Consider the following 26,529-nt stretch of genomic DNA (forward strand, 5'->3'; position numbering starts at 1 on the left):
TGTTGGGAGAATGGAGCCGTCCTCCCCAGGGGAAGGCCAACTTTTATTGGGTAGACTGTGCTTAGGCAATTAGGAGCTGCTGTTGAAGTGGTAGGGGGTGAAGTTCTCCCAAACCTGGGAGCTGCCTTGGTGCCAGGCAGGCCACGGGGCCTTGTTCAGTCCCGTGTTTCTCAGCTCCCTGCCTTTGCCTCTGCCACCTTTTCTTCCGGGCCCATGCTTGAGTGCATCCGCAGGACTTGGGCTTTCCCGATGTACTCTGGGGAAGGAGAGACAGCAGGCAGGACAGGAGCAGTGGGAAGCAGACCGCTTCCCGTGGGACCCCCCAGGCCATGTGTGAGAATGGACCGGAGGCCCATGCTGGGTTTCTGTTCTCAGCTCTTCTGGAGACCTGAGACAAGTTGATTCCATTCTCTGAGCCTCATCATCCTCCCACCCCAACCAAGGCAGGGTACTCAGAACCCAATCCAGGCTCCATCAGGAACATCTGTCCTCTTCCCTTCCCTCCCACCCTGACCCTGCCTTAGACCTAAATCACCAGGAAGATTACAGTGGGCCCCTCTCTGGTTTCCCTCACCTCTTTGTGCCCCTCCCCACCTGGTTCATGCTTACAGAGCAACCAGAGGGGGTACTCACCCCTGCTTCTAACCCCCAGACACTTTCTGCATGAGACCACACCTGTCTCATGGCATCTCTTACCACGCATCTCTTGGCTGGTTTGCTGTCCACCCACAAGTAGGTGGAGCTTTGCTAGTGGTCCCTCCCCAGGTCCAAGAGCCCTCCTTGTTGGGTGACTGACTCATTGGAATGAGTAGGCTCCTTGGGCAGGGGCCCATTGCCAAGTGGCCAAGGAATCCATTCAGAGCAGTCCTCAGGGAGACCAAAGGGTGAGCCCCTGTGTGGAGTCTTACCTGGCTTTGCACTTTTTGGTAGAGGTGGCGTCTTCATCTTCTTTAAAGACTGACTGAAACCAAAGAGCAAGTGGAGGCCTGAAAGGTCAGGCTGGAAAGCCACTGCCACTGAGGGTGTGTGGCAGGGGAATGGGGACGGTGGTGCAGGTGCTGCTCCATAAGCAAGAGCTCCCTGCATCCTACTCCCTGACAGCCAGCATGCTGTGGTTGAACGCTTGTGACCTCCCTGTGTCACCCCAACAGGATCTAGACTATGGACTCCATTGGCTGTCACCCACCCTTCTCCCCAGGAAGTAAGGTCCTTCTGTTCCCGCAGCTGCAGGGAATGGCCAAAGCCACAGGCCCTTGCTTACCCCACTGGCTTCTGGCAGACAGGGGGAGAACATGCCCACCTCTTACACAGCCATGGGCAATGCTCCCCTCTGTTGAAGTTGGGTTCTGTATTTCCCCCAATGCCTTTTTAAAAAAAGGATTTGTTTTTATCTGAGAGTGAGATTTCCAGAGAGAAGGAGATACAGGGAGAAAGATCTTCCATCTGCTGGTTCATTCCCCAAATGGCTGCAACAGCTGGAGCTGAGCCAATCCAAAGCCAGGATCCAGGAACTTCTTTGGGTCTCCCACATGGGTGCACAGTCCCAAAGCTTTGGACCATCCTTGATTGCTTTCCCAGGTCAAAGCAGGGAGCTGGGTGGGAAGTGGGGCAGCTGGGACATGAACTGGCACCCATATGGGATCTTGGCAAGTGCAAGAAGAGGATTTAGCCACTAGGCCATCATACTTAGCCCTCTTCAATCCCTTTTACATCTACCCCTTCCAAGAGGTCATTTTCCCCATCTAAGTCTCTTAGAGGGAGATTTGAGGCAAGGTAAAACAGAGGCTTAGCAGGGGTCACAGTGATGCTGCCTTTCTCTCCATGCCATTCCTCCTCTGGTCACTCAGAGTAACAGACAGACAAGTGCAAGGTCAGAGCGAGAGCCTGTGCTTTTAGCAAAACTAAGCTCTCCTCCCTGACTCCCCTTCTCTCCAAGCCCGTGCGTTTCTCATGGCTCCAACCACCTGAGACTTCACACTCCCTCATGTGTGTGCCTTCCTGTCTGCCACACCCTCAGCCTCCTCCCATCCTCCCCAAGCTGTCAGAAGTCTCAGGATGGCTGCTGATAATGCAGAGTCCATGCTTGCCCCCTCCTCTACAGAGCTAGGTTCAATGGAATCTGAATTTGCAGCAAGCCCCCAACTGAGCAGGTGGTTTGAACACTCCTCCCCAAGCCTCTGTGTCCTCCTCTGTCAGATGGAGGTGGCACTGCCTCTGTGGGAGGTTACAAGGCCTAGACATATGCAAAGCCCCCAGTAAGCTCACACCAACACAGCAGCTGCTTGGTGCTAACAGCTATGCAAATTGGTTCCCCAATTTACCATTGATCTCTTTCTCTCCTACCTTCCTCGGGCACTCAATATTAGTGTCAAAGTCCTCAGCCTGCGTCATGTAGCGTTCCTTCTCTACCTGTGTCCTCCCATCCACCATGAGTGTCTCAGAGGGAACTTATCCAGTAGTCTTGCCACCATGGGCATGGCAGGTGGCCAGTCTGATGGGCAGTGTGGGCACTCACACAGCATGGGCTCAACAGGAAGATCCCTGGGCAAGGCTCTGTCAACCCTAGCTCTGGCCAATGTCATCTTCCTTCTTTGGGCCCCAGTGGCATCCCCTGGGTGGATATGGGAGGGGGTGGTTCCAGGAGGAAGCCGGCAGGTGAGGGTTACAGAGCCCACCTGGAGTGCGGCAGCTGCTGCTTCTCCTGAGGTGGTGGCTCCTGGACTTCTTGCAGCTGGTGCAGCAGTTTTTCTGCCGGAATGGAGACCAAAGGCTGAGGGAGGAGCTGGGCCACTGCCGTCTGCAGCAGTCCTAGAGCCAGGTCTTTCTCTGAAAGCAGAACCCCAAGCAGAGTTCTCAGCTGCCTCTTGAACGGCAGCGGTAAAGGCGAGACAACAGGGCCTCCAGCTCTGGCCCAAGCCAGGCTAAGCACAGCTTTCTCTAAGCATCCCAAATTCTGTCCATGTGCTCTCCTGTTACATGTGTGCAAGTTGTCCCTCTCCTATTGCACAAATACTTGTGTGCCTTTTCTTCAGCCCCATCCTGCCCTCCACACACCCCTTGGCCATCTCTGGGAAGTCTGTTGGGGATGGGCTGTCCTCTTCCTCTCTCCCTTCGCTCCCCTCCTCCTCTTCTCTCCCCTCTGCCTTCTCCAGTTAGCTTCCTGGCTCTCTCCACTCTTCCCCTTCACTCTACTCAGTGTCCCAATGTGTGGCTGTGTGTGTGTTCATGTACATCCCCGTGTCTGTCTGGACCATGTGTACCTGTGCATTTTCCACTATGGTGTGAGCAGGGCCAGCATAGAGGAAGGGTCCCCTCCAAGGAGCAGGACACATCCTCTGCCAAAGACTCATGGAGAGGAAAGCAGTGTTGTCCAGCTGAAAAGGACTATTTCAGGGCCTCTCCCAAAAGAGAACACTGAGCCATATCTAAGTCCACAGAGCCAGGGAACAAGGGCTGGATGTTGGCAGTCCCTGTGCAGAGAGGAGACCGTGCGGTTGTGTCCTCACCCTTGGGGGAAGCGTAGAGCAGCCAGAACTGGATAGCGCTCAGTGAGTCTGTCTGCAAGATCTGACAAAGCAGCTCCAGGACCTACAGGCAGGGGGATAGAGGACAGACTGGGTCAGTGGGACCAGATGGTGCATGTTCCAACTGGGAGCAAAGGCCTACATGGGCTTCAGGGGCACTGAAGGGCCCATCCCTCACAGGTGAGACCCCAGAGCCACAGGCTGGCTAAGCAAGTTCCTCCCAACAGGGCCTCAGCCTCCCCCTGTGCCTGGTATTTTGCACTCAACAGAGGGCTTTGCTGCATAGCAGCCCTTCAGGAAGATTCTCCACTTCTCCCTGGACAAGGAGGAATCTGGCTTTTGAGCAAGGATGCCCAGCAGGGAGACAGTAGGTCCTTCATCCCTGGAGCTGCTTGGGTTAGCTATCTCCCAGGACCTTTCTTGGGGAAGGTGATCAGAGCTGGTCAATCATCCCCACCCCCTGTCCTGACACTCCCGAGACACGCACTGAGTCTCAAGTGACTGGGTCCTTGTGGAAATTTCAGGATTGCCTCGGGACTCCCTACTCTGGAGTGCCCAGAACCTGGCAATGTCAGCCAAGAGGCAGGGACACCCCAGTGGGCAGCCTGGAGCTCAGGGTGGGCAGCTCCCACTGCCAACAGCTGGGTATGGGGCTCCCTCCTGTCCACTTGGTGCCTGGACGCATCCTTCTCATCCTCTGACGTCTTGGCCACTGCAAGCCTCAACTTCCCCTGCGCTCTCCAGTCAAGCAGCATCAGGAAAAGGTCCAGCTCCATCTCAGGTGGGTTATGTGGGCTCCCTAGGCCAGGCTTCTTGGGGCACCTGTGGCGAACTGAAGTTGGGGCCCATGGTGGAAGGTGGAACCCCTGGAGTCCTAGGAGAGTAGGACCCTCTCAGTGCTTGGCAATCAGTCTCCCCAGGACCCCGAGGGGCTTGGCTAGCCCCAGCAGGGCTCCGACTCCTTGGAAGAGCCAGAGCTGGGTCTGGCATCTCCCAGGCCTCTGCCTGCTTGGGTGCCCACACTCACCCCCAGGTATCCACCTGTTACAGGAATCCCCCCACCCTGATTTGCCCCAGACCCTTCTCCATTCTCTGCATGTGACTTACCTGCCCTGTGCCCCCTCCCCACAGGACCTGAGAACCTAATTCCTGGTGAAGTGAGGCCGTCCTATGGTGGAGAAAGCACTGCATTCTAGCCCCTCAGCTGTGCTCTTCTTTCTCTGGGCTTGGTGGGTGGGGGGGGGGGCGCTAGACCATGGAGCATCACCTAGCAGGGCCTCAGTCTCCCCATCTGTGATCTGTAGAATGGGCCTCCCATCTCTGACTGTTCCCTGGAGAGTTCATTAATGCCTAACAGCATGGCTCCCAAGAGGCTGCAGAGTGGCTCACCATCCCTGGAGAACCAACTGGAGCAAGGCATGAGTTTGTCTCAGGCCTAGAGTAGGTGTGCTGTGTGCTGTGCTAAAGCAAGGGTCCAACTCTTCTGAGGGTATGGGAGGCCAGGCTTGCAGGGTGTAGCAGCCTGCATCTCCATACACCTGGACCCCAAATGCTAGGCAGACCTATGATGGTAATATACACAAGCTTCCAGTGTGGATAGGCCATAGGATGAAAGCTGCAACAAGTTTACACCAATGTGAGCTGGGGTTTTGCTGTCTCCCCGTGAGTTTCTGGTACCAGACCCTCCTCTGGAGGAGCACACCCTGATGTGATGCACTTGGGAGTCAGGGAGCAAGACAAGTGCTAAGCTCACCAGCAGATCCTGATCCTGCAGGAGGAAGCTCTGTCCTCCATCTCTGCCCACAGGGCGAATCCGCTGGCGGGAGCTGCGACGGCCAACAGCACGCACGGAAGCCGGGATGAGCCTCCCAGTGTCAGCCGAATACATGGCCCCCTGTTCCCGCAGAGGCTCTTCCTTCTGCTGGGACACAAGCAGCTGGACACTCCAGGCAGTGAGCAAGAGGGGAGGGAGGAGGTGGGAAGGAAGCTGGGTCACACAGCCAAGGCATCGTTGAACCTCAGCCCCATGGCAGTGCCAGGCACTCAGGAAATCATTCAGCACCCCCTTTGCTAAGTCCCTTCTTTAGCACCCCTGGCTGGCCTCTCTCCACCCCCTTATACTGTAGCAAGCATGCTGAAAACAAACAATTTCAACTCTCCAGGGTTCTTCCTTCTGGAACCCTTTCTCCACATGCCCCCGGGTAGGTGCTCCTTTCAGCCCTTCCTCCTTTCCATCAAGAGATGTAAAAATCAGCACCCTACGCCAAGGGCCTGCCTCTGACCTTCATTCCTAGCTCTGCAGCCCCAGCCCTGCCTCAGGGCACAGGCTTGAAGCCTCCTGCCTTTGCAGTTCTGCTCAAGACTGGTGAGATCCTTTCCCCCATGTTAAAGACAAGAAAACTGAGACTCAGTGGATGCCACAGTGAGCTGCAACAGGGATGAGAAGCCTGGCCTCGGCCTCTGCCTCTCCACTCTGCTTGCCCAAGACCCAAAGCAGGAGCAGACTCTGGAGCAAAGGGCCAGACCTGTCCTAGTGCCAACTCGAAGCCTCTTCAAGCTGCTTCCCTATGGTCTTGATGATTTGACCAAACAGGCCATGCCCATCCCCCCATCATGGATAAAACCCTTGAGTGATTCTGCACTCCTTGTGAGATCAGATACTAAGTTAAACTGATACATTAAAAGCAGGCACTTCTTCCTTACATTCAAAGCCAGCACCTTCCTGCCTTCTCCCTAGCAGGCCCACAGATGTCCTGTGTTCGGGGCCCCAGAGCCATTGTGCCTCCCCACCAACCTACAAACCTCCCCCAACCTTGCACCTTGCCACCTCTCCATGACCTCTCCCTGGTTCCTCCACCTCAAGGTCCATCTGCTCTCCTCTGCACCCTGGACATGACCCTCTTCCACGTGTTGCCACTTGTCAGCACCCTCCATCCCAGGTCAACAGTAGAGTTTTGAAGGCCCCAGCATAGGAGGGCTTGGGTGAGGAAGGGGGCACACCTACCTCTTTGGTCTTCAGCTCATTCTCCTTGCTGAAGGTGGCCACCCGGGAAGACAGCTCCTTCAGCTCCTTCTTCCAGGCCTCTGGGAGGAGGGGACAAGATCCTGCCAACAGAATCTAGAGCCCTGCTCCCGTGCCTGTAGCATCAGGGCTAGAGGTCCAGGGCTAGGTAGGGCAGACTACTTACATTCCTTCCCTAGCAAAAGGGGAATGATGTCCTTGAGGGAGGAGAATTAGGAATCATACAGCCTCCCTCCAGGGGGGTTTGAACCATTGTCCTGCTTGTGGTATTACCACGAGGCACTAGCAAGCACTCAGCTATCTGTGCCATGGTTCATGTGGCTTTCTCTAGCTTCACCCCTCTCAGGCACCTAAACTCAGGTCTGAAATTCAAGCACTAGGCCCACATGAGTCATCAAGCTCCTAACCTACTCCCTGGAGAAGCTGGCAAGAAGACAGCCTTCCAAACTCAGTCCTGCACTGGCTGCCCAACCGCTTCCCTGGCATCTGTCCTGTCCCTATCTCCAGTGAGAGAGAGACAGGTAAAGTCTCCAGAAGACTGTACGAGCCCTTGGCTGACTGTCCCATTGGCCAGCTCCCTAGCATGTGACTTAACTAAACATGCAAACCTCATTTCTGTCTAACTGGAAGTCATGACTCTTGCCAAAATTGACTTGTCCCCTGCAAATTACCTGCTTGCTGTTACCCCCCGAGCACCTGTAGTCCCAACAGGGTTGGGCTTGTGGATGGGGTTGAGGGTGGGAAATCTGACAGGTTGTGAACAATGGGAGTGCTTCTTCAGGCCTCCCCCTCCCATAAGGGCCTTTTCCTCATTGGGGCTCCCAGCACCTGCCATGTGGGGCAGATGTTAAGAAGAGGGGTAAGTCCCATAGTGATGGAGCCCAAGTACCCACCAGAAGGAAGCTGGGGGTTCCGGTTGGACTGGGGGTCTCCAATGGGAGCAGAGATGGTGGGCATCCCCAGCAGACAGTGAGATAAGGGCATGGACTCGGGCAAGGGCATCTGAGAGAACTCGTCTCTGACGACACAAACAGGCTTCCCAGTGAGATCTGCAAAGGGTGACAGGTTGTGGAATGAGAGGCATGGGCAATCAGGAGCTCCAGGAGGCTGGAAAGATGACGGTGATAGGGAGTGAGGACAGAGTCCCGGCTCCACTTTCTCCTATCACCACCACCAGCCCAGAGATGGTCAGAGCAAGCCACTCTAACCACCTGGACCAGCCATCACAGCACCCAAGGGAAACTGAGCATGGAAGCACCTGCTCGAGGGGGTCACACAAGGACTTGTCCGTTTGCTTCCTGAGGTCCTGCAGGTTTCCCAGGACAGGACAGACTGGAGCATACCTGTGAGCACATAAGCAGCCAAGGACCAGACTACTGGGTCAGAAAGTCCCAGTCTGTGACAGCCCTGGTCTGGCAGCCCCAGGGCTGGGGGCCCTTGCATCCAGGGTCTGTCTGGGTAACAGGTGATTCTGGATGGTTAATTTGTGAGCAAGTAGGTCCTTCCTGAAATGCTTGCTGGGGGATCCAGGGGCCCCCTCTGCCAGCCTCTCCCAGCTCAATGGTCTCTGCGCATAATGTTGGATATCTGGGCCTGGCCTGTGGGCCAGGTTTCCTCTCCTGAATCCCCACGGACCCTGTCTGATCCCCTGCAGGTACACCACAAGAAGCATCACCACTCTTGGAGAGGCTCTCACAAAGTTGTTAAAAAATGGAATTCAAGGTATGAGCTTAGGGAACAGCTTTGTGGCATGGGGGGTTCAGCCACCACTTACTCTGGTGGCATCCCACATTGAAGCACCAGTTCGAGTCCTGGTTGTTCTGTTTCTGATGTAGCTCCCTGTTAATGCGCCCTACCATGCATGTGGAAGATCTAGATGGAGTTTCTGTCCTCTGGGGTCAGCATGACCCTGTCCTGGCTGTTGTAGCTAATGATCTCCTTCTCCCCTTCTCCATCTCCTTCCCTGCCACTCTGCCTTTCAAATCAATCTTTAAAGTATGACTTTCTCTTGGTGCAAAATTTTTTGAAGCATAGTTTTTTTTTTTTTGCTTTTACAATATGCACTTTCTACATATTATAACAGGGTTTTTTTTTTTTTTTTGACCAAAATGAACTCATGCTTTTAAAAAAACTGTTTATTTATGTGAGAGGCAGAGAGAAAAAAGAAGTGTGAGAGTGAACTTCATCCATTGATTTACTCTCCAAATAACTGTTACAGCTGGGGCTGGGTCAGTCTGAAGAACCTGGGAGCGGAGGTCCCAGTCCTGGTCTCCCATGTGGGTAATAGAGTTCCAAGGACCTGTGCCCGTCACTGCTGCCCCTCTGGGTGTGCCCTGGAGGAAGCAGGAGTCAGGAACTGGCACCAGAAATCAAGCTGTATATAAGATGAGAGTTCTTTGATTTTGGATGCAGCAATTTAACCACCAGGTTAAATGCCTGGCCCAACTCTTACTTTTAATTCCATGTTTTAAGAACTTTTAGAAGTGTATTTCTGTCTTTTCCCCAAATCTCAGTAGCTGTAGAAGGCATCTCACCTTTCATATCTCCACATCCTGATGCCGCCCCTTTCCCCACCTCCGATCTTGCCCTGGTGTAGGGGAGGTTTCTTGGTCTTGGCAGACTCAGTTCCAGTGGCCTTAGTCAAGAGCCTGGCAGAGCCTGGGCCCCGGGTGCTGCATGTTGAATCAGTCACTGTGTGCTGTGCGCTTTAGCTCCTAAACAGGGTCTGGACCAAGGTCACAGACTCTCCCACTGCTTTCAGAGTTGGAGCCCAGGGGCCAAGTTATATTATTCAAATATCTCCCTTCTGTCACTTCCATGCTCACGACCACCTAGTGGCTCCATCTGACTCTGGGAAATGGCTTCCTGGTGACAGCAGCAGCCATTGAAGCCCCTTGACTGGGCCCAGTCGCCTCCCAAAGTTGTCTACTTTCTACCCCTCCTCTCTCTTTGCCCCTGTTCTGGCCTCGGGGTCTTCACATTGCTGATGATTGGCCTGGATCTTTGTGCCCAAGTGTACACATAGTTCCTTCATTCTCTTAGGTCTTTGCTTCAATGTCACACCATTGGTTGCATCTTTCCACTGATCACTTGTTAAGAACAGTGATCCTCACTTCTGTACTCTTGGCCCCAACACCCAGTGTGTTTCCCTTGGGAGAGCAGCTCTCACAGGGCAGCGATGTATGTGTTGTGTTCTCTGTCACCCCCCGGGCATGGCACCCTCAGTGAATACTGGCTGGGTGGCTAGACCCATAGAGAGAAGGCCTACGTTCCAGAATAGAGCAGAGCTGGTGTGTAAGATGGGAGAGAATTCCTGTAGTGAGGGGAAGCCATGATCTGCCCTTGGAGCCTGTGCCTTTTCCCCTGACCCCTGAGGTGGAGTCCTGTCTGACTACTTGGTGGCTCTGCATCCCTGGTCAGGCCCCATACTCCCTGACCTCAGCCTGGAAGTGATGGCTGTGCTCGCCACTTCCTTTTCAGCCCTCAGCAGCAATTCTTGATAGCCCCCTGCCCAGCCCTGACCCAGCCAGGCCCAGGCTAACCCAGACCTACCTTGGATGTGAGTCACATGCTGGGGATGAGGGTGGTGTCGGGAGAAGAAGGAGTGGTGGCTCAGCCGGCCAAAACGGTAGGAGCCAGGGGTTTGGGGCTTGGAGGTTGTCACCGGCTCTGGGGTCAGCTCAAAATCCACAACGCCTGGGATCACCAGCTCTCTTTGGGGCCCTCCATCCCCCTGGCTCTGGGGCCGGGGGCCTTTCTTCTCAGGTTTCAGCTCAGCCTTGGGACTGAAGGAGAGAGTTTAAAAGAGGGGCATGCAGTCTGCTCTGCTCTGCTCACCCTGCCCCTCTGTTTCTCCCGCCTCCAGCAGCAGTGCCAGCCTGCACTGGAACACCACGCTTTTCTCTCAGTCCAGGCCCCTGCGTGTCTTGGTCTTGCTGGGCAGGGAGCTGGGAGCCACAACAGGAACTCTAGTGGAATTGCCAGGGCCCTGCTTGCTCCCATAGACCACATCTAAAGGCAGAAACACAAGCACAGACTCACCTACTCCTCCGAACATCTGGCATGGGGCAACATACCCTTAAATAGGGCACCTGGCCCCCAGCCAGGGCGTCCCCCAAGCCAAAGCATTGGCAGCTTTGCAGAAGCTGGTCACGGGCTGTCACCCTGCTGTTGCACGCTCCCAAGCTCAGCGTTCAGGGACCAGAGCTGTAGCCAAGGCCAGATCAAGCCAATAGGTCTCTCACCCCAGGGTCCCCTCCCAGGAGAAGCAGAGCCAAGGCTTTCAGCACCATGAGGCTGCAGGAGAGTGTCCAGCCCTGGCTGGATTCCCCCAGAGACTGCCCATTTCTATTGTTCTGTCCCCTCCCTTCACCCTGTCTTGTACCCTGGAGGAAGAGGTAGAGGCCAGTCTGCTCGAGCAAGGATGCAGTGGTGGGCTACTCTTGCCCTAGGGCCCGGTGGCACCACCTGCCCGGTGGCTTTTTGCACTCCCTTCTGGTGGCCCTGGCTGGAAAGAGCCCCTCTGCAGGAATACAGGTGGACTCTGGATATGCTAAGCAGGGCATGCTGCCCCTGGACTCTCTGAGGACTTCGCTGGTTGGCCCCCAGAGTTTCCTGCTCCAGTCTTGATTCGTCTCTAGAGAGTCTGGGACTTAAAGAAATAAAAGCAAATCTTCTCTGTAAATTGCATTTGGCTTGCTTCCCCTACCCCCAGTGAACAGAGCACATCGCTTCCAGAAAAGCCCCAGCACACCTGTGCCCTGTGCTTCTGCCCCATATCCCTGCTTGAGTCCTCTGCCCTTCCCAGAGGGGCCTGCCCAGTTGGCAGGCAGGGCAAAGCAAGAAAAAATTACTTCTTCGGAGCCCCTTGTTGCTAAAATTCCCCATGGCCAGTCCCCCAGGTCTTCTACCTTGCTGGCTGACACCTCCCTACCCTCCACCATCCCCTCCGCTCCCCCCCGCTGTGTGCTGCCTCAGTTTATAGAGTAGGCATCAGGCCTCACCTCGGCAGCGGATGTTCAGCCAGCTGAGCAGTCACTTCCATAGCCATTGTAGGGTTTCTGTTACTGTACGGCACAGCACAGGTAGCACTAGTGTTGAAGGCGTAGAACAGGAAGCAGATGCTTTGTGGGAACAAAGGGTGTGAACGTCGGCACACTGTATGCCAGGTACAAATACAATGTGAAGTCCTGAGGGGCAATTTCCAGAGAATTACAAAGCGCAAGAACCCAGCACGGTGGCCTAGCGACCAAAGTCCTCGCCTTGAATGCCCGGGATCCCATATGGATATCAGTTCTAATCCTGGCAGCCCCACTTCCCATCCCTACTTGTGGCCTGAGAAAGCAGTTGAGGACGGCCCAAAGCCTTGGGACCCTGCACCCACGTTTGTGACCCTGAAGAAGTCCCTGGTTCCCTGGCTTCGGATCAGCTCAGCTCCAGCCGTTGCGGTCACTTGGGGAGTGAATAATCAGACAGAAGATCTTCCTCTCTGTCTCTCCTCCTCTGTGTATATCTGGTTTTCCAATAAAAATAAATAAATCTTTTTAAAAATTTAAAAAATTAAAAGAATAAAAGTTCAGAGGCTGGTGTTTAGGTGCAGAACATTAAGCTGCCATCTATGATGGTGGGGTGTAAGTTCAGATTCTCTGCTGCTCTGCTTCTGATTCACTGATGTGCCTGGGAAGGCAATGAAAGATGACCCACGTACCTGGGCCCCTGCCATCCACATGGGAGACCTCATGGTTTCAGCCTGATCCAATGCTGAAATACATGAGAACAGAATGCAAGGGGGTCTCTGGCAGCCAGGTGGGAGACCCGGACTGAGTCCCTGGTTCCTGGCTTCAGCCTGGTTATTTGGGGTATTGTAGGTATTTGTAGGTGCGAACTCACAGATAGGAAGCCTGTGTCTCCCTCTCTGCTTTTCAAATAAAATATGTAAAAACAAACTGCCGAAGAACTGTGGTCAATCTCTCTATGTAACTGAAGTGCTAGGAATGGCATTGGGATAGGGAAAATATGCACTTGGAGACTTCATCTCCAGAGTCACAGAATCTATGGGCCCGCTCCCCTGCCCAGCCTTTGTCAGGGGAGGATGGGGAAGGTCACCTTTGTGGGAGATGAGGAAAGAGGAGATGCCTACTGAGGTTAAACAGCCAGGTCTCTTATCTTCCTCTAAAAGCAATCAGATGAGCTGCCTCCTCAACAAGCTTGGAGCATCCTTAAGGACAGCGCAGTCCTAGGGTATTTGATGCTACAGCCTTCTGGGCAGGGCATCTGCAAGCCCCATATCCACCTGCTGACAGGAAAAGGCCTTTTTTTAGAACAGAAACTTTCAAATGCTTTCATCTGACTGCCACAATCATGATCAGGTTCACACACGTGTGTGCACTTGTGTGTAAATGTGACACTGTGACAAGACTATCCTGATTGCAGAACTTACCTGTGGTACGTGGGACTGATACCTGACAAGGATCTGATAAGTCAGCCGTGAGTCACAGCCCGCAGCTTCTGTGTAGAGGTCAGCAGGACTCCAAAGGCCAGGCCCATCTCCTCCCCGGAGCAGGACAGACAGGTCTTCACTGCCCTCTGCCCCTGTCCTACTCCACCTCTGTCCCTGGGCCACCAGCCAGCCAGGCACAAGGGCTCCCAAGGCTCCCACCAATCCAGCTCAGAACTTTCCCTCCCACAGTCACCTGTCTGGGCCTTCTCCTGGAGTTGGACCTGGTTCTGGGTTCTATGTCCTCCCAAAAGACCCTTGGACTTACCAAGGAGGGTGGCTTGTGGACAAGAAACCCCTGCTGCCAGGGGACAAACCAGGGGGCAGGCTTATGGGCTCTGTGGCGAGCCTGGCTGCTTTGTGATCACACTGAGCTAGCGGTTGCTAAGTTACTCCTCCTTACAACTGCAGGACTGTTCCCCTCTCCCTCACCTACCCGCCTCCCCCAGCTCTCTGTCCCCTCCTTGAGGGCAGGCAGGACATGCCAAGGGCCTCGGCTCCTTTTAAGCGTCCTACCCCTGCCTCCCCAGAGCACCTATAGTGGGAATGATGGGGAGGAGGAGGACGTAGGGCTGGATTCTCCCAGCGAGCAGCAGATGGATGGAGAGAACTGATCGGGGATGATTCTGGGGCTGGAGCCCAGCTTTGTCAGCACTATGCCCTGTGCAGGGGTTGGCCTTCCTGTGTTCCTGTGTTCTATTCCTGCAGATGGATATTCAGGGACTGTCTCCTAGAGAGGAGAACCCCCAGAAGCATGGGAGTTCCCCCTGGGCCCTGACGTCTTTTAGATGCCATCACCTTGGTAAGCTGCTTGGACTGCCACAGACGCGGGGTGGTGGTAAGAATCTTTGGTTCAAATCCCTGCCGTACTTCTTTACTGTGTGGCCTCAGACAACACACTTGACCTCTGAATCCCAGTTCCTTTATCTTTGAAATGAAGATAGTATTTGCCCTTATTCTCATAGGATTAAAGGGCATATTAAGTGAGAGATAACACGTCTTAGTGTTTAGAACTGTGCCTAGTACCAAGTAGGATCACTTGCTGATATCATCCGCTTTGGGGACTGGCATTGTGGAACAGTGAGTTAAGCTGCTGCTGGTAATACCAGTATCCTGTATGGGAGCACCAATTTGGGTCCCAGTTGATCCAGTTCCAATCTAGTTTCTTGCTAATGTGCCTGGGAAAGCAGCAGAAGTCTTTGAGCCTCTGCCACCCACATGGAGAGGTGGATGAAGCTCCCAGGTCTTGGCTTCAGCTTGGCATAGTCCTCGATGTGGGCAGTTGGAGAGTGGAAGAATGGATGGAAGAGTCTGTTTCTTTCTCTCTCCCTCTCCTTTTCTCCCCCTTACCCCCATCACTCTTCCCTTCAAAAAAGTAAATACATTTTTAAAGTATTTTAAATGTCTCCAAGGCATTCAGATTGAAATAGAGTCATTTGGAACCAGCATGGTGGCTCAACCAACTAATCCTCCACCTACAAGCGCTGGCATCCCTCATGGGCATAGATTTTTTTTTCCTGGCTGCTCTACTTCCCATCCAGCTCCCTGCTTACGGCCTGAGAAAACAGCAAAAGGATGGCTCAAAACCTTGGGCCCCTGCATGCCTGACAGACCGGGAGGCTCTTGGCTTTGGGTCAGCTCAGCTCCAGCCATTGCAGCTATTTGGGGGAGTGAAGCAGTAGAAGGAAGATCTGTCTCTCATTCTCTCTGTTAATCTGCCTTTCAATGAAAATAAATAAATCTTAAAAGAAATAGAGTCATTCTGGTTTCCAGAAACAGGTCTAGAAAGGAGAAACAATTTGGGACCAGTGTTCTGATCACCCATTAAGCTGCCATCTACAGTACTGCCATCCCATGTCAGAGTGCTGATTCAAGTCCTGGCTGCTCCACTTCCGATTACATTATCCGTGATCATGTGCCTGGAAAAGGAGTGGATGGTGACCCAAGTGCTTGGGTTCTTGTACCTAGGTGGGAGAGAGGAATGGAATTCCTGGCTCCTGGCTTCAGTCTGGCTCAGTCCCAGCTGTTGTGGCTATTTGGGGAGTAAATCAGTGAATTAACAAACTCTCTTTTTCTCTCCCTCTCTCTCTCTCAATTTGTCTCTCAAATGAGACATTACTTCCTCTGGGCCTGTAAAACAAGGTACTCTGCCTTACTTCTAGGTTGTTTGAAGGACAAGGGAAGTAAGGTGACCTGGTCGTGTGTCTGGCCCCATAAAGAAGCTCAAACAGGTGGATTGTGATCATTGTTCCTGTTGTGAACTTGATGGAACAGGATCACAAAGTGGGGTCCTTTGTCTGAGAGCTTTCTTGGGTAACTCACTTTATTTCTTTGATGCTCAACTTGAATGGCTGTCAAACAAGACAGGGCTTGTTCTTGACCCCTGTGATGACTGACCTCAGAGGTCCGAGGGGTGCAAGCAGCTCTGCAAATGATGGAGAACTTTGCAGACAGTGCTTTGCTAGGAGGGAGGTTAGTATTCTCCTAGCTGAGACTGCATCTCAGGGGTGGTCTCAGGCAGGGTCTCTGAGGTCAGCATTCCTGGCTTTTAGACTGTCATATTCAGCTTCCGGGGTGGTAGGAAGCTAGACCGCAAAGCCAAACTCTGACAGAATTCTGTGCCTCCTGCCTGAGGGAGTGGACTGTGGTGGACTGGTGAGGGTAACCCCTCCTTGGGACCTTGTGCCAGTGTCTCTCCGTCCACAGGGGTCAGAATATGCCCTGTCTATGCCTTCTCTGACTTGGCCCAGCCTGGCTCCACAAGAACAGGTGACCTTTTGGAAGCATCCCTGAAACCTCCTCTTGCACGTCTCCAGGGGCCCTGGTGAGCATCCAGCTGCACAATACCATGCTTGAAAGGAGAGAAGGCTTTGTGTTCCAGGGAACAGCTGCTTTAGGCATGCTTCGGGGTTTTTCTACAGTGTGAGCTGACATAGAAAAGAGGAAAAGCCATTCCCACCCTATCCCGGTTGCCTCAGAACTTGTCCACTATATCATTTTTTTTACCTTTAAAAGTTTTGTTTTTTTAATTATTTTTTGAAAGAGATCTTCCTTCTGCTGCCTCACTTCCAGATGCTAAGAGCCAGGAACTCTATTCAGGTGTCCCACAGACTGACAGGGAACCAAGTATTGGGCCATCACCAGTTGCTTCCTGGAGGCTGCATTAGCAAGAATCCAGAACAGATCCAAGCAAGACTTGAACCCTTGAACTTCCATAGGAGATGTGGGTGTCCCAACCAGCGTTGTAGCTGCTGCACTCAAGGCCTACCCCAGTCTGTTACTTAGAACTGGACACACAGTCTACATATGGAGTGCAGCTGGTAGTGGCCAAGAAGCGGGTAACTTAAGATAGGTTTCTGGGGGTACCAGTTCTGTGGCATAACAGTACTACTGAAGTATTTTTTTTTCTTTTTTTCTGTTTTCAGCTTCATGGACTTCTGTTCTTTTTTTTTTTTTTTTTTTTAAGATTTATTTATTTTATTACAAAGTCAGATATACAGAGAGGAGGAGAGACAGAGAGGAAGATCTTCCGTCTGATGATTCACTCCCCAAGTGAGCCGCAACAGCCGGTGCGCGCTGATCCGAAGCCGGGAACCAGGAACCTCTTCCAGGTTTCCCATGCGGGTGCAGGGTCCCAAGGCTTTGGGCCGTCCTCGACTGCTTTCCCAGGCCACAAGCAGGGAGCTGGATGGGAAGTGGAGCTGCTGGGATTAGAACCGGCGCCCATATGGGATCCCGGTGCGTTTCAAGGCGAGAACTTAAGCCGCTAGGCCACGCCGCCGGGCCCGGACTTCTGTTCTTAATCATTTTCTTTTTCTGATTGCATTGGGGTTAGCTGGCTAGGCTCTTTTTTTTTAAAAAAAGAAAGATTTATTTATTTTATTGGAAAGGCAGATGTACAGAGGGGAGGAGAGACAGAGAGGAAGATCCTCTGTCCAATGATTCACTCCCCAAGTGGCCGCAATGGCCAGTGCTGCACCTATCCGAAGCCACGAGCCAGGAATCTCCTTCCGGGTCTTCCATGTGGGTGCAGGATCCCAAGGCCTTGGGTCGTCCTTGACTGCTTTCCCAGGCCACAAGCAGGGAGCTGGATGGGAAGCGGGGCCGCGGGGATCAGAGCCGGCGCCCATACGGGATCCCGGGGCGTTCAAGGAGAGGACCTTAACCACTATGCTATCGCGCCGGGCCCGGCTAAGCTGTTGAGGTAGGTGCTGATATCGCTGAGTTGAACCTTTGCCCCTTCAATCTGTACCTTGCCCTCCCAGCACTGCCTTTGCAGTGTTCTGCAGAGTTCGGTATATTATATCTCCATTTTTGCTTAGCTTTCTTTTTCTTTCCTTAGGACTTCCTTGGATTGCTCTGTGGATTATTTAGGACCATATGGTTTAGTTTTAAGTATCTCTGGAATTTTTTGTCATCTGCCTGCTATTCATTTCCAATTAATTAATTAATTAATTAATTCCATTGTGATAGAAGGACATGTTTTATAGTAGTTAAATAACTTGTCATCTGTGAAGGCTTATTTTATGGAGCTGGGTGTGACCTGCATTGGTATTCACTGTATGGGCATTGGAAAGGATGTGTGTGCTGTTGCTGTGGGATAAAATGTTCTATGGATATTGATTAGAGTCTGCTCATTGACAGTTCATTGATTGTTGTTGAGTTCTTATATATCCTTGCTCGTTTTCCGTCTAGCTCTACCACTTGCCAAGAGGGGAGTGCTAGGGCCCAGAGGGTTAAGCCATTGCCTATGATGCTGGCGTCCCACATGGGCACTGGTTCAAACTTGGCTGCTCCTCTTGTGTTTCAGCTCGTGCTCATGTACTAAGGAAAGCAGTAGAGAGTGGCTCAAGTCCTTGGGCTCCTGCCACCTGTGTGGGAGACCCAGACAGAGTTCTGAACTGCTAGCTTTGCCCTGGTCCAACCCTTGATGTTGCTGGCATTTGGGAAGTGAACCAGGAGGTGGAGGATCTCTTTTTTCTCTGTCTGTCATTAAGTCTTTTAAATAAGTGAATAAATGTTAAGAAGAAAGAGAGATTGAAACTTCCAATTACAATTGTAGATTTGCACATTTCTCCTTTTTATTATTTTTTCTTCATGTATTTTATGACTGTTGTTGCTGTCTTCTGATGAATTGGCACTTTTATCATGATGTAATGTCTATCTGATTTTAATACAGCCACTGCTTCTTTAATTACTTTTACATGACTTATCTTTTCTATCCTTTTAGCCTATGCCTATTTGGTTACCTTTGAAAAGTATTTCTTATGGAAAGTGTGTATTTGTGTCATGAGTTTTACTCATTTTTCACCAAACCATATGTTTGTTTTCCATTTCCTTTTCCTTGGATTAATTGTATTTTTTAACAATCCAATTTTAATTTCTCTATTATGTTTTTGAGTATGTGTCTTTGTAGAGATTTTTAGTGGTTGCTTTGGGAACCTCATTACTTATAGACAGCTTATCACAGTCTACTAGCCTCCTGGTTTCAACAGTTCAAATGAAGCTTATTTCTCGTTATGTCCCTTCTGCTCCCCTTTTTATAAATGTAGTTATCTTTAATATTGACTATACAGTTAGAGCTGTGTTAGACAGTTTTATGTTTTTTTTTCTCCAAGTGTCAAGCACAACTAAGCAGTTGATCAGGAAAAGCTATTGTTTTTAATCTGTATGTCTGTGCCTGTGCTCTTCCTTCCCGATGGTCTAAGGTATTTTTACTTATTTATGTATCTATTTTTTACTATTGTTGCATTTGCATTTAAAGATCTTACACTAGCCCCTCTTTAAGAACAAGTTTACTAGTGACAAATGCTCTTAAATTTTCATTTTAGAATGTCCCTCCCCCTGCCTTCATTCCCTGGAGCATGTTTTTGCTGAAGTGTAAGGGTCCAAATTGATTACTGCTTTCTTTCATCACTTGAAAAAATGCTGCCTTTCTAACCTTTGTGATTTCTGATGAGAAATCTGCTGTTATTCTAATTGCTTTGTCCATGTAAATAAAGTCTTCATTTTTCCTGGGTGTTTTTAAGACTTTCTGTCCCCCATCTTTGTCAGGTTTTAGTAATGATATATCTTGATGTACATTTCTTTGTTTTTTTTTTTAACTACTGATAATTTTGAACTTATAGATTTATATCCTTCAAATATAAAAACATTTTGGCCAATTTAAAGGATTTATTTTAGTCTCATTTTTTTTTTTCTTTTTCTGAGACGTCAATGATAGCAATGTTAGATCTTCCTTCCATTGTTGACCCACAGGTCCAGAGATTCTGCTTTATTTATTTATTTTTGTCTAGTTTCTCATATTGGTAATGAGTTGTATTTTCAAGTTCCTGATCCTTTCCTCTGCCTTCTTCAGTCTAGAGTTCATTCACTGTTTAGTTACTGTATTTACCTGCCCTCAATATCCCATATTATCATATATATTCTATTTCTTTGATGAGGTTTTAAAATTCTTTTAATTTTATTTTTAACATTATTTACCATAGTTAAGATGAATGCACACTCATGTGGGTCTTCGATTCAAGTGGAGAGAGAGGGAGCATGGAGGAAAGTGGTTGGACAAATGTTTTAATTCTTGTGTTTTTATTCTCCTGGTCTGCTTCAGAAGTATGGTGGGGACTGAGCCTTGCTGTCAAACTATATCAGCACCTGGGATGGGGGACAGTCATTTGATAACACCTTAGTAACCCCAAGGTGGGAAAGAATGTTCTGAGAGTGTTACTTGAATGGTTTGGATAGTTCTGACATAGCTAGCTTTGTTGCACCAGAGCTGAGAAAATCTTTCCAAGGTCTCTTGGCTGACCAAGTCCACCTCAGTGTACATCCACAGACCCGAACACTTGCTGCAAAGCTTGGCCAAGATGGTTGTTCAGACTATTCTGCTTTCCATCCTCTGATGAGACACTTAACATCCTCTGATGTCCTAGATGAACTGGCTGTCATGTCCCTTGTGTGCAACTGGACATACTGTCCACTGCACAGGCATCAACAACTGAGGAGGCTCAATCCCAATACATGCACTCCAAGGTAGGACCACATATCTTGTGATTTCTCCTTGTGACCAGGGTTTGAGTCCAGCAGTCTAATTGGGGAGGAGCCCCCTCAAGAAACTTTGCCTGGGGTCACCTCAGACTTGACTCCTGTGTACAACAACCAGTACAGGGGCAGGTTCAGTCCAACACACATATCAGTAGTTGCAGCTGCCTGGTCAGTTCCACACCAACCCGATCTCTAATGGGATCTGACAGGTACTGCGGCCTAGCCCAGCCTAGATGGCCACAGGCCTGGTCTTCACATACCAGCCTAATCAGGGCAACTCCTAAGAACCTGCACCAGGCCAGCCCCCAGCCCTGGTTTTCACATGTGCCAGCATGAGTTGCAGCTTATCCCAGTCTATCCCACACCCATCTGGCTCTTGTGTATACTTGTGGGTACTACAGCTTTGTTCAGACCTGGCCCACACATGTTGGTGGGTGCTGCTGCCTTGACCAGACTGGCTTGTCTCCAGCTCTGGTTCTCAGGCTCACCAGCAGAAGCTACAATCCAACAGGGGAGTGCCCACAATTCCCCTACCAGGTCTGTTCCCAGCCCCAGATCTTGTACCTGCCATGAGGTACCATGGTACCAGGTACCATGTGACTTGATTCACACCTAATCCTGCACTTGCCAGCTGGTGCTGCAGCCTAGCCTAGCCAGGCTGGCCTGCACCCATTCTAGCTTTTTCTTGCACCAGTGGGTGCTGCAGCCCTGCCCAGGCCAGTCCACCCCTAGTCACAGCTTTCACTTTCACCAATAGAAGCAGCAGCCTAGTACAAGAGTCCCTTCCATCAGGCCCACTCCCAGCCCTGGGTATTGTGTGTGCCAGCAGGTGCTGTGGCCCAGTCTAAGATCACTCCCAGTCTCAGCATTCGCTAGCAGGTGCTGCAGCCTGGCTCAGTCCTACCCAATACAGTCCCAGCTCTCACTGGCAGGTGCAGCAGCTTAGCCCAGTCTGGCTCCCTTCCGGCCCTAGCCCTCATGTGATCTGGTGGGTGTTGTGGTCCAACAAAGCCTGCCTTGCACTGTATCCTGGCTTTCATGCCAGTGTATACTGTGGACTGGCCCAGCCCGGCCTGTCCCCAGACCTGACTCACACATATGCCAATAGTTGCTGCAGCCTTGCTCACCCTAGTCTGCTCATAACCTTGGCTCTTGCACTCATCAGTGGGAGCTGAAACCTGGCAGGGGAGTCCCCAAAGTTTTCCTACCAGGTCTGTTCCCAGACCCGGATCTTGTGCTTTGCTGGTGGGTACTTCAATCCAGCCTGGCATAGCTTACCTGCAGTCTCAGCTATTGCTGGTGGATATTACAGGGTAGTCCAGCCAGGCACATCCACATCCTATCCTGGCTCTTGTTTGTGCTAGCTGGTGCTACAAGCTGGTCCAACCGAGCCTGTCCCCAGACCTTGCCCACACAAAGCTGATGAGGCCTGCTGCCACCCTGAATCTTGTGTTGGCTTGCAAGATCTGCCCTCTTTCCCGGCCTTTGTATGTGCTAGCGGGTGCTGCAGCATGGCCCTCCCTGCCTGACCTCCTCTCAGCCCCATCCCCCATGTGCGTCAGGTGAGTTCCTGTCAGATGAGTTCCATGGTCTAGTCTAGCTAGGCCCCTCATCATCCCCAGCTCTCGTACAAACCAGTAGGTGCTGCAGTCCCACAAGTAAGCCCACAAGTCCGGACCCTAAAGAATCTGCCTCAGATTTAGTTTCCTCATATTGCAGTGGATGCTACAGCCCACCCTGATATGGTCCGTCCCCTGCCCTGACACTTGTGGGCAGGTGCTACGGCCTAGCCCAACTAAGCATGTCCCTCAGCCTCAGCTTTTGCATGTGCTGGCAGGTGATGCTACTTAGCCCAGCCCAGGTCTCCCACATGGGTGTATACCTGACCTAGATATGCCCTCCAGTTTTCCCCTCTAAGCCACTATGTCTCAGCTTCCTCGCCTACCTGGTAAGTATAGTGGTCCAGTCCGTGGAAGCTCCCAGAAGTCATTCCTTCTCTGTCAAAAATCCCCTCAAATGCACTCTCTCTAACATGCCCTCCAGACTCCCTTCTCTGGGGCATCTATAGCTCTTCCACCCAACCTCCCTGCCTGGGGGCCAGGGTGGCATGTCCCAGCCCAGCATACCTTGCCTTCCTCACATATTTAAAAAAAAATAGAATAAGCAACTATGCTGGTACTTCGGTATAGTTAACTTTGGCATTAACCAGGCCCAGGATACCCCCAGCTATTGGCTGCTTTTTTCCCAACAGTGTAATGCCTAGGTGTGGGGCAACCTAGGCAGTTGTCTACAGCTGGGCGAGGGTTCTGTTTTTTCCCCATTCATATCAGTTGTGTTCCTAACTGCTCATTGAATCCTTATATCTATATTTCATTATGGCTATTATAAAGTGCCAGATAAGTTTAACATCTCAGTCATTTTAAGGTCTGATATATTGCATGTTCTAAGAATTTTTCCACACCATCAACATTTTAAAATTTATTGCCTGAAGGCCATATCTTTGTGATTTTTATAGGAACATATATAATGTTATAATGATTTCTGACATTGCAGTGAATTCATCTTCTCTCTCTTTCCCTCTGAGCAAGTGTTGCTGGGAATATTTTTATTCCTTTTTCTTCAAAGAACCAATTTGTATTTTTTGATCCTCTTGGTTATTACTATCCTGACCATTCATTCTCGTTACTTTTGTGTTCCTTTTTATATTCTTGATATTGGTGGCTATATGAGTCATTGACTTTTGGTTACCTTCTTTTCCTTCTTAAATATTGTATGTTTAAGGTTGTAATGGCTGTAGCCTATGAGTTTCTCAAGTTTATAGGAGACAAATGTCACCTTAGCATAGCTGCAATCTACATTTCTTTAATGAGTCTTTTGAACATTTTTTCACAAGTTCAGCTGCTAGTTGTACGTGTGTTCTGTGACCTTTTCAACTATTTCTTACTTGTTTTTGGTAGGTTAGTCTTTGTTGCATGGCTATATAAACTTACATAGTACAAAAAGTATTCCTTTATCATAAGAGTAATAAAGGCATTTGATTCAACTTTGTTTTTATGCTGTGGACTCATATTTACAGTCTTCTTGCTAAACTGATCCTGTGCAAAAAATGTAACTCATTTCAATTCCCTTCTCTTTGTTGGGCTTTCATTCTGTCCTATGAGAGTTCTCAATGTACAGAGACCAGAAGCATGGACATGGGAGATAGGCCTTTGTTCTCCAGCTGTGTGAACTTATATAAACTTGGGCAATTTCTAAGCCTCAGTTTCCTCATCTGTAAAAGAAGGATGATAATTCTGTTAACCCAATGGGGATTGTTGGATTATTAAATAAGATTCTGCATATATAATCACATGGGCCTGTAAAGACTTAATAGAATTTTAAAAATTATTTTTGTTTATCAAAACCAAGAAAACTTTTCATGAAAGGGCTGCAGTCTTATTTTAATATTATTCCTCATTAGTGTGTGTGTAACATCCTCTAAGCACAGTCATGTGCCAGTGGGCAGTGATATGGGGTACTTTGATAAGGGCTGGTTGTTCTGAGGGTTTGAGTCTTTGCCAGACTCTTGGGGTGCACCTGCCAAGGTGCTGCCTGTGTCTTCATTGTCCTGAGGTTTACCTGACTAGCAGAGAGGCTTTCAAGGTCTTTCAGACAAGACAGGAAGGAAAGAGAAGGGGAGGGCTTGACTCCACGCGGCTCACCTGTCTCCCTGGGATGATTAAAGTCACCTAACTGCCTGATACCTGAGCAAGACTCAGCTCCGGAGCTGACATGTATGGACTGGTCCAGGCCAGCACTCAGCAAGGTCACTCAACTGGAAGGGCAAACATCAGAATAGAAACAAGCCTGAGGCCTCCAGAATGTCTAAGGCCATGGATCAAAACAAGCTTTCTGTGTCCATTCCTTCCAACTTCAGTGGCTCTGCTCTGATGTGCTAGCTCCTCCCACCCTTACATTCTTAGTGTTCAGTGATTCCTATAACGACGTGTATCTCTTTAGCAATCCTGTAAGCTCCAAAATATCAGAGGTCATCTTGTTTATCACCAAGCACAGGACCTTGACCTGTGTGGTGTTCTATGGGTGTGTGTGTGCTTAGTATTAACGTATCAAACTCATGGGACAGCCTGATGCCCACTATTCACTGAATGAATGAACCAATCATCCACAGAGTCTCAGGTGTGTCTTCAGATCATTAATTTGCTGTCTGTGTCCTGGCCTCATTTCCTACCAGACGTTTGCTAATATTGGTCAATGTGTGACCACCTCTGTTGACAAGACTGCCATTCATGTTCTTCATAGTTGTGTTGGATAGAAAGTTGTTAACACTGAGCTTAAGTATATCTCTCTGAGGCTTCACAGTGGTATTCCTGTTCTCCTCTTTCAGGCCACACAAATAAAATCTAGACTTTCTTTACCTTGATAACCCTTGACTCAATTTAAGTACCCACTCTATTTCTTCTCCAAAAAAAATCATGAAACCATTTATCAGACACATGTTTGTGTAGGGTCTATAACATAGACTAGAGAATACAAAGATGAAAAGATATAGTACCTGTTCTCAAGTGGTTATCAGTCTCAATGGGAGCCAAAAAATGAAGATAGAATGTGAGAAATGTCAGGAGTACAGAGACAAAAGGGAAAGAATGCTCGACCACCTAAGATTCTGTCTGCCAAGGAATGGGTTGTAGAACTTCCTGAGTGGATCAAAAAGCAAGGGGATAGGGCCCGGCGGCGTGGCCTAGCGGCTAAAGTCCTCACCTTGCATGCCCCGGGATCCCATATGGGCACCGGTTCTAATCCCGGCAGCTCCACTTCCCATCCAGCTCCCTGCTTGTGGCCTGGGAAAGCAGTTGAGGACGGCCCAGTGCATTGGGACACTGCACCCATGTGGGAGACCCGGAAGAGGTTCCAGGTTCCCGGCTTCGGATCGCCGCGCATCGGTCCGTTGCGGCTCACTTGGGGAGTGAATCATCGGATGGAAGATCTTCCTCTTTGTCTCTCCTCCTCTGTGTATATCTGGCTGTAATAAAATGAATAAATCTTAAAAAAAAAAAAAGCAAGGGGACAGTTTGCAAAAACTCTGGGAGTACAAAAACCTGGGGTCTGTCAGGTGGCCTTTCAGTAGTTCCGTGTGGCTAGGGACTCCAGAAGGCCTAGGTTACTCAGAACAGCCCTGTGGATGCCTGCTGGTCTGCAAAGCACAGCGTTTTTGCACAGCTGAGAATAAAGTCTTAGGGTGAGGTGGAAATGGTAGAGATGAAGACAACCAGAGGCAGGGGCTGATCATAGGGGATTTTGTGAGCCAAATTCAATAACTGTCTTTCCCTGTGGAGACATCTTCTCTACATGTTCTGTAAGTCGTGGAGACCTTGGGGCATGCATGGATAGATGTTTGTTGCTATGAGTTACCATTTAGGAGGTGGTCACAGGGCAGGTGATTTCCACACTACCTGGACTGAAGCCTGGGCAGCCTCTGCTGACACTTGTTTCTTCTCGCCCCGAAGCTGAGTTGGCCTTGAGTTTTGACTTGTTTTTGTGGTTGTGGGGCTGCGGCCAGAGATGACATTGGGCAATCCCCACAGGACCTTCCGCTCCCAACTAGAAACTTAGAGATACTTCCCTAGAGGGAAGTAGCTGGCTCAGAAGTGGGGCCACTATTATAAACAGTTTGTTCTTGAGGACCGGTGTGACCTGTGTACTGAAGGAACTTGTCAGGAAACTCAAATAAAATGAGTTTAATTGCCCCTAAAAACGGCGAAGTCACTGGGGGTGTTTAGATGTTTGAATGGGAAACTGCTGGAAACAATTTAAGCAGTTGAAATATTTGAATTAAATGGAAAACAGATGGCATGGGTGAGCATTTGAAATACCGTGAGCAGGGCCTGTCAGCAAGCAGCAAGCAACGGTTTGCACTCCAAAATCAAAGCGGCCATTTCCTCCAGAAGATGCACAGGCCTGGCTTCAGGAAGTGTTGTACATCAGGAAGCCATGTGGCAGGGGCTATGGGAGCACCCTGGAGGCCTCCCATCCCTCCCACTGCACCTCCACTTCGGTACGTGGCAGGATCCGAAGCTGCTGAGATGCCTGGGTTACCTGTGCTGCTCTTTCACTGGCTGGCATTACTGAGCTCTGAGGCTAAATCTTAGTCCCTTTTGTGCTGCTGTAAGCAGAACAGAGGCTGGGCAGAGCAAGCTGGGAGTACCAGGACCTGGTGAGGATGGAGGATCTTCTTGCTCTATTATTCCATGACAGAGGGGCCAAGAGGGGGCAACAGACATCTGGGACAGGCTACCGAATCCTTTTATAGGGAACCTCCGGGGAACAGACAGTGGTATCAATCCATCAACAAGGGCAGAACTCTCCTGGTTTCACCCTCTCTTGAAGGACTCACTTCCTGGCACTGTCTACCAGAGATCAAGGTTCCAACACACGAGCATCCAGGGACA

General features: G+C 50.4%; 2 protein-coding genes across 13 annotated transcripts in view; one reads left to right on the forward strand and one right to left on the reverse strand.

Moving 5' to 3' along the window:
• On the reverse strand, positions 1-24,723 carry TBATA (thymus, brain and testes associated). Of its 12 annotated transcripts, XM_058671503.1 has the most exons (12): positions 13,311-13,361; positions 12,986-13,053; positions 11,550-11,669; positions 10,931-11,197; positions 10,099-10,331; positions 7,440-7,595; positions 6,529-6,608; positions 5,278-5,460; positions 3,507-3,588; positions 2,676-2,826; positions 909-961; positions 1-256 (listed from the first exon to the last, which is right to left on the reverse strand). In XM_058671503.1, exons 3-12 carry the CDS (start codon positions 11,594-11,596, stop codon positions 171-173), a joined length of 1,338 nt encoding a protein of 445 aa, XP_058527486.1. In that variant the 5' UTR covers positions 11,597-11,669; positions 12,986-13,053; positions 13,311-13,361; the 3' UTR covers positions 1-170. The 12 variants fall into 12 exon arrangements, with proteins under 12 accessions (XP_058527486.1, XP_058527485.1, XP_058527487.1 ...); XM_058671502.1 differs by lacking the exons at positions 12,986-13,053; positions 13,311-13,361 and adding an exon at positions 24,636-24,723; XM_058671504.1 differs by lacking the exon at positions 12,986-13,053 and having other exon boundaries at positions 13,311-13,406.
• Positions 13,735-26,529, forward strand: part of SGPL1 (sphingosine-1-phosphate lyase 1) — a 72,398-nt gene continuing 59,603 nt past the window's right edge. Inside the window, exon 1 of the mRNA XM_058671498.1 lies at positions 13,735-13,880. Coding sequence (XP_058527481.1) covers positions 13,751-13,880 — 130 coding nt within the window. The 5' untranslated portion in view covers positions 13,735-13,750. The remainder of the gene's footprint in view (positions 13,881-26,529) is intronic.

The sequence above is a fragment of the Ochotona princeps genome, chromosome 13 (assembly GCF_030435755.1).
Source record: "Ochotona princeps isolate mOchPri1 chromosome 13, mOchPri1.hap1, whole genome shotgun sequence".
NCBI lineage: Eukaryota > Metazoa > Chordata > Mammalia > Lagomorpha > Ochotonidae > Ochotona > Ochotona princeps.